Genomic DNA, 7,500 nt, shown 5'->3' on the forward strand with positions numbered 1-7,500 from the left:
TTAGACATCGTTTTCGGAAGACGGCGATGGAGGGGGGACGGGGCGGGGGGGACGGGGGCGGTCGCATATACCGTTATATTTTCTCATTTCAAGTACGTACGTCTTGATTGGTCATGTCCCAGTAAGGTCTCTCCCCGTAGGACATGACTTCCCACATGACGATGCCGTAGCTCCACACGTCGCTGGCCGACGTGAACTTCCGGTACTGGATGGCTTCGGGGGCGGTCCATCGGATCGGGATCTTCCCTCCCTGGAAGCACAAAGGGAAAAAGAGAGGGATAAAAACAGGCTGACAGAAGAGAGGGAGTCACGCTGGAACATGACCGTCACACTGGCCTGGGCTCTGGAGGAGACAAGGGGGATCATTTACAGCAACAATACTCCTGTAACCTGAACTGAGGGATGGACACGGAGAGAGGACGGGGACACGGAGACCTGCCACGGGGGGAGGGGGGGGCAGAGGTGAGGACGACAAGGTTTTTAAAAATTTACTTTTTATTGGAAGTGTGTGTGTGTGTGTGTGTGTGTGTGTGAGTGTGTCTTTCTGTGTGCATGCATGTGTGTGTAAGCGTGTGTCTCTGTGGACGTGCATGCGCACGCATGTGTATGTGTGAGCGTGTTCGTGTGTACATGTCTGTGTGTGTTTGTATGTGTGTGTGTGTGTGTGTGTGTGTTTGTATGTGTGTGTATGTGAGTGCATTGTGTGCATGTGTGTTTGTATGTGTGAGCTTACATGTGCGTGCATGCTTTCACGCAGGCGTTCGTGTGTGTGTGTGTGTGTGTGTGTGTGTGTCGTGCTACCCACCAGGGCGCTGGTGTAGGTGGGGTCTGACGTGTCGTCCTCCAGGAAGCGCGAGAGGCCGAAGTCGGACACCTTACACACCAGGTTGCTGTTGACCAGGATGTTGCGCGCCGCCAGGTCCCGGTGGACGTAGTTCATGTCTGCGAGGTACTTCATACCCGAGGCGATGCCGCGCAGCATGCCCACCAGCTGGATCACGGTAAACTGCCCGTCGTTTTGCTGAAAAAAACCAAAAGTATTGTCGTGTTATTGTTATGAAACCCTGGGTCCACTAGCTCATGGCTAGCCTAGGCTAGGATAGGCTATGCTAGGCAGCAGAGCTTAGGTGACATTGGCTAGGCTACACTACACAAGGCTTGGCTCAGCAGTGCTTGGTTAAGCTTGGCTCGGCTAGGTTACGCTAGGCAGGGATGGGCTGGGCTGGGCAGTGCAGGGATAAGCTAGGCTAGTCTAGGTTACACTAGGCAGGGCAGCACTGGGATAGGCTAGGCTGGCTTGGACTAGGGCTCAGACGGGTCTGACTGCAGCTGTTCCCCCTCCATGGTTTGGGCGAGGGCTTTACCCCCCCCCCCCCCCCCCCGTTCACAAGGAGTGCCTGGAGCCGCTGTGCAGCTGTGCCTCCAACTGCAGCACACCTGCACCCAGCCTCTCCCCGCCACCCACCACGAAGACCAAAGAGCTGAGGGGAGGGGGGGTCAGCAGGGATGAGAGCATGAGGTGCAGTGTGGACAGACAGGCCAGGGGGTTGTGGTGGGGACACGCTCGCTAGGCCTAGGGTAGGGTGGGGACACCCTACAGACTGACTAGGTCTGGTTGTAATACATGTATCATATACTGTATATATACAGTATATATATATATATAATATAATTAAATATAATTCAATCACATCGTGAGTGAAACGCTGTACATTCACACAGTTTGGTGCAAGTGGTAATCAAACCCACCAACCCACAATGTTGTTGTGTTTGCTATCATTCCTTATTCCATTCCAAGCCTTACAATCCGAGCTGTCCTCCGATTTCTCCCTCCATCAGCCTCCCCTGGTCTGTAACTACCTCCACCAGCCTCCACCAGCCTCCCCTGGTCTGTAACTACCTCCATCAGCCTCCACCAGCCTCCCCTGGTCTGTAACTCCCTCCACCAGCCTCCCCTGGTCTGTAACTACCTCCACCAGCCTCCACCAGCCTCCCCTGGTCTGTAATTACCTCCATCAGCCTCCACCAGCCTCCCCTGGTCTGTAACTACCTCCACCAGCCTCCACCAGCCTCCCCTGGTCTGTAACTACCTCCATCAGCCTCCACCAGCCTCCCCTGGTCTGTAACTCCCTCCACCAGCCTCCACCAGCCTCCCCTGGTCTGTAACTACCTCCATCAGCCTCCACCAGCCTCCCCTGGTCTGTAACTCCCTCCACCAGCCTCCCCTGGTCTGTAACTACCTCCACCAGCATCCACCAGCCTCCTATGGTCTGTAACTACCTCCACCAGCCTCTCCTGGTCTGTACCTACCTCCGCCCTGGTCTGTAACTACCTCCCCTAACCCTCCCCTGGCCTCCACCAGCCTCCCCTGGCCTCCCTCCTCTAGCTAGTACCTTCTCCAACCATTTTGTGGCTCATTAGCCGAGAGGAGACTTCTCCTCACGTGAAGCGGCTCCTCGTGCACTATGCATTATTCATCGGCTTCCAAATCCCTCACAAATACACACCAGCTCCTAATCCCTGCGTTCGCATAGACTTTAATTGGCTGGATTCTTAGTGGAAAGTCATGTGGATCACCAGGTTAGCCGAGAGAGAGAGGCACACATTCTCATCTTTTAGATGATACATTACTGGAAATATTTCTAATTTGGTATTCTGCAGACATATACTTAGACTTTTAAATTATTTTCTTGAAAACATTGTAAACGGGCCTCTGACTTTTATGCTCTCTCTACTTGTTTGTTGCCCTCCTTCCATCTGATCGCTGTGAGCTATCTCTCTATCTATCCCTCTATCTATCTCTCTATCTATCCCTCTGTTTTTCTCTCCCTCGCTCCCTCGCTGTCTTCCAGATGCCCCCGGAGCAGCGTGGGTCACGGGGAGCTGCGGGGGGACGCCGATCCTTCAGCTGGCAGCTCCAGTCGGAGGTGTCCGTGGTAACTAACCCCCCTGCTACCCCGGCCTCCTCCAGCAGAGACCCACCAGCACGCCGTCATGGTGGAACTGCGTTGACGCTGTCAGCAAACACTGTCATGAGCTGTCACTGAGAAGGAGCCACAGAGGCGCCATGTTGTTTTGAATACAATGAGCTGTCAGATGTTGAACACACACATGTACGGTACGTGTACAGAACACACACACACGCACGCAGGTACGCACACATACACACACGCGCGTGCGCATACACGCGCACACACACACACACACACACACACACACACACACAAGGAAACACGCACAAAAACACACGCACACATGCACACATAGACACAAGCACACACACACACACACACACGCACAGGCACACGCACACGCACACGCGCACGCGCACACACACACACACACACACAAAAACACACACACGCACACATAGACACAAGCACACACACATACACACACGCACACACGCACACGCACACGCACACACACACACACGCGCGCGCACACACACACACACAGTCTCTGAGGTCTGAAGCACAATGCAAACAGAGATGCGGGGCTCCTGCTCCCCTCCAGTGTCAGAGTGGCGCGCTGACAGGAGACGAGACTCAGGAGACTTTGAAGAATATTCTGCTCCTCAGAGACAGACTTCCCATCGTCTTTTAATATCCCAACCCATCGCTTCAGGCTTCCATATCCATCAGGAGTGTGTTCTCCTGGAACAGCTCTGAACCCTGAGTCAGTACGAGCCACGCAGAGTCAGGGAGAGACAACCCTGATGGGGAGCGACTCAATGACAGAGCTGCCGAAGGGCGAGCGCTCACAAACACGGCGTCAAGCATTTCCAAAACACAGTGAAACACAGTGAAACACAGTGTTCCAAGTGAAAACTGAAGGAAAAAACGTTGTTTTAGTCATACTTATCTCTATTTCTATATTAAAAACATTGGGGGGGGATATAACATATCTATCTCCATTGTATTTAATTGTTTTTATTTTAGAGGGGAGGGGCGGCGGGGGGGGGGTAGATTAAACACAGACAGTTAATGTTCTGCTCTTGTTAAGTTATGTGTTTTTTTTTTTTTATATAATGGTGATGATGACTTCTTGTGTCATGTGCGACATAAGGTTCGACTCATGATTCATGTAAATTGAAGTAAAGACAAACCTGATGACAAAAATACATCTAATATTTTTAGGGAAGATCACACACTCTCCGTTACCATAAATCAGTAGCCCTTTTCCACTCTCTTCAAAAACACGATGATGCCAATTAGAAGAGATGAAAGCGGGGAGAAAGGCAGTCGTACTGCCAGAAACATGTTGGAGTGCAACTGCTTACGACAGAAGGAGCGGGGCTGTGTGACAGATTCTTCTCATCTTCTCTCCAACTTAATTTTCTCCCATCTGACATGTTTTCCTTAACTAATAACATCATGTTATGAATCACTCATAGGATGTGAGTAGTGATGTGTGTGTTTGTATGCGTGTGCACGTGTTCGTGTGTGTTCTGCTTCCCACGTACTAGCTAAGCGAGGTAAACAATGAAGATACTTGAAGAACTTGAGATCAAGGTGTACGTTTTGATCTGCCAGTAAGTCGAGTTACTGTAAGTGAATCATCATGAAGGGACTGGATGTGGGTTGGGCTATACTGACGGATACAAGACATGACTAGCGTGACTAGACCTCTTCTCTGTCTAACTCTCTTCCTCACCACCAGCTAGCTAGCTTATCAGACTCCCACTTTACTGCCACAACACAGGGAAACTACGGTGCAACAGCAGCCAGCAAAAGCGGCAACAAAGCACAAATCAATAATTGGGCTAGACAGCCTCTTGGAGAGCAAGAATACTGCGGCGTGATTGGATGGGAGGGAGGGTCTCTCTAAGGACCGATTGATGGACGCTATGCTAACTAAGGAGGAGAAAACTTCACATGATTAATGTTCTGCGTGTTAATGTTCACTTGAACTAAGATGGGTGTGCATTAGAGCGTGTATTTAGTGGTGATTACTGAGTAAGTGAGTGAGCGTGTGCGTGTGGTTGTGTGTGTGTGTATGTGTGTGCCTATGTGTGTTTATCTTTCTATCTGTGTGTCTACCTGTCTAGCTATGTGTGCAAATATTCGTTAATATTCAACTCAGTGAGACACACGCACGCACACATGCACACACACACACACACACACACACACACACACACACACACACGCGCGCACACACACACACACACACACACACACACACACACACACACACACACACACACACAGCCCCTCACCCTGAGGAAGGAGTCCAGCGATCCGTTCTCCATGAACTCTGTGATGATCATGACCGGGCTGCTCTTGGTGACCACGCCCTCCAAGTGGATCACGTTGGGATGGTCGAACTGGCCCATGATTGACGCCTCCGACAGGAAGTCCCGCCTCTGCTTCTCTGTGTAGCCAGACTTCAGGGTCTTGATGGCCACGAACATCTCTCTCTTGCCCGGGAGCTTCAGGTTCCCACTGCACACCTCCCCGAACTCTCCTGGTAGAGACAGGAGACAAAATGGCGGAGCATGACACAGCATTTCTAATCTAAAGTCTCTCAGAACATAAACAGAATCGTTCAATCAAAACATACACATTTTTGGCCAAACAGGAATTCTTTACGTTATTAAACAGTATATACAGCTATTGTTGATTGTTGACTGTTGTTTATATCCTGCTTATTCTATTATTGATTTTGCATTTCTGCTGCAATGCCAATGTCTAATTTAACCTGAACCCAAGAATTTTACTGTTACTAATGTCATAAAAACAATTCTGATTCAGATCCTGATATTGAATTTCAGCAGGACAGGACAGAATGACGTTATGTGTTGTTGTCAAAAGTGATTTGTTATTTCCAGCCTACCGGTCGATGCCTTCTCTTTACCTGCACCGATGACCTGCTCGATCTTGACGCAGGAGGTGTCGATCTCCTTGGCGAACTCCCGCACCGCCTCATTGGGGTCCTCATACGTAAACGGATCGATATATATCTTCATTCCTGGAGTCACTTGGGAAAAGGAGAAGGACGCTATAATTTTCAGTTCTTACAGACACATACGGTGCAGTCACAGGACACAAACATAGGCGTGCGTACACGTGGATAGACACCAGGGGAGGCTGGCTGGTGGAGGTAGAAACCGGAGGACGGGGGCTCATTGTAACGCATATAATGGAATGTTCCGTCCTATGCGTTACAATGAGCCCGTCCTCCGATTTCTACCTCCTCCGGCCTCCCCCAGCACACGCACACACACACACACACACACATATAGACAGACACAATCAAACACAAACGGCGCAACTACACATGAATACACGTGTAACACATGAGTGAGTGAGTCGCCGTGATGACGATGCAGGTGATGATGACAGACGTGGTAGCGTGCGGTGATGTCGTTATGGCCGTGTGGGTTGTCGTAACGATAATAGCCAGTGGCACGGTGGAATCCCCTCTTGGCAGAGTGACAAGGCAGGTTAATGTACGTACGGGGCTACAGAGAGGCATAGCGCGACATTAACACCCAGGAGAGAGGGGCCAGACAGCCAGACTCTCCACATCAGCATCACTCTGCTCCAGGAGAAATAAATTGGCTCTCCTAAGCCCCTGATGCCAGGTAAATTGGCTTAAGGTGGCCTTTAAATGTTCAGGGACTTAAGTGTCCCCGGGTTTCAAATCCGATTATCCGCCTCACACCACTCCTAACACCTGGCCGAAGGGGCTTTTTTTCAAACTTGACGCTGTGCGGTGTGGCGGAGAGTACGAGAGGCTAGAGGAGAAAGCGAGCGGCACCTGCTGGCGTTTATACCTCTACGGCCCCCCCACGCTGGGCGCGCACCGCACAGGCCCGGCGGAGAAACCTGAGAGAAGGAGTGTGGAGCGGAGAGGGAGAAGGAGGAGGAGGAGGAGGAGGAGGAGGAGCCCCAGTCATGGCACGGAATGAGGAATATGGTATAAACACGTGTTTGTTTGATATCATTCCCACATTCTGTTCCTGTCATTAACAAACAGCCCCTGTCCTCCCTGAGTCTCTCTCCTCCAGGGCTCATCCATCAAAGCTGGCATACTTGGAGCAGAAGAAGAAGAAGAAGAAGAAGAAGAAGAAGAAGGAGAAGGGAGTCGGAGGGAGAGGAACAGATGGAGGGGCCTCTCTCCTCCAAGACGAGAACCCCCCCCCCCCCCCCGCCCCCCCCCCCAGGCCCCACGTTCCCTGTCAGTACCCCGCTAACGCTGCTTCCCTTCCCAGACTGTGGCGCGCTCCCAGAGACCACACGCCCTTGGACGGGCAGCACAGACCACCTCACACGGGGGGGGGGGGGGGGGGCACACAGTTTGGGACCAGGGAGGTGGAGTACACACACACACAGACACACACACACACAAGCACACATACACGCACACACACACACACACACACACACACACACACACAAACAAACAGGAGGAGAGTGGAACAGTATAAACAGTGGTAAAACGGCCTCTCTTGCTGTCTATCTCTGACACATCCTCCTCACTGAGTCACACAGT

The 7,500-nt window shown here is 51.4% G+C and overlaps 1 protein-coding gene across 2 annotated transcripts in view; it reads right to left on the minus strand.

Annotated features, from left to right (window-relative positions):
* Positions 1–7,500, minus strand: part of ephb2b (eph receptor B2b) — a gene marked incomplete at both ends in the record, with an annotated part of 167,951 nt that overhangs the window by 7,295 nt on the left and 153,156 nt on the right. For both annotated transcript variants that reach the window (XM_080548372.1, XM_080548371.1), the window contains 4 exons: positions 101–250; positions 806–1,021; positions 5,222–5,469; positions 5,860–5,982. In XM_080548372.1, the coding sequence (XP_080404498.1) occupies positions 101–250; positions 806–1,021; positions 5,222–5,469; positions 5,860–5,982 (737 nt within the window). The remainder of the gene's footprint in view (positions 1–100; positions 251–805; positions 1,022–5,221; positions 5,470–5,859; positions 5,983–7,500) is intronic.

This window comes from Nansenia antarctica (genome assembly GCF_963989245.1).
Source record: "Nansenia antarctica genome assembly, chromosome: 18".
In the NCBI taxonomy this organism is placed as follows: Eukaryota; Metazoa; Chordata; class Actinopteri; order Argentiniformes; family Microstomatidae; genus Nansenia; species Nansenia antarctica.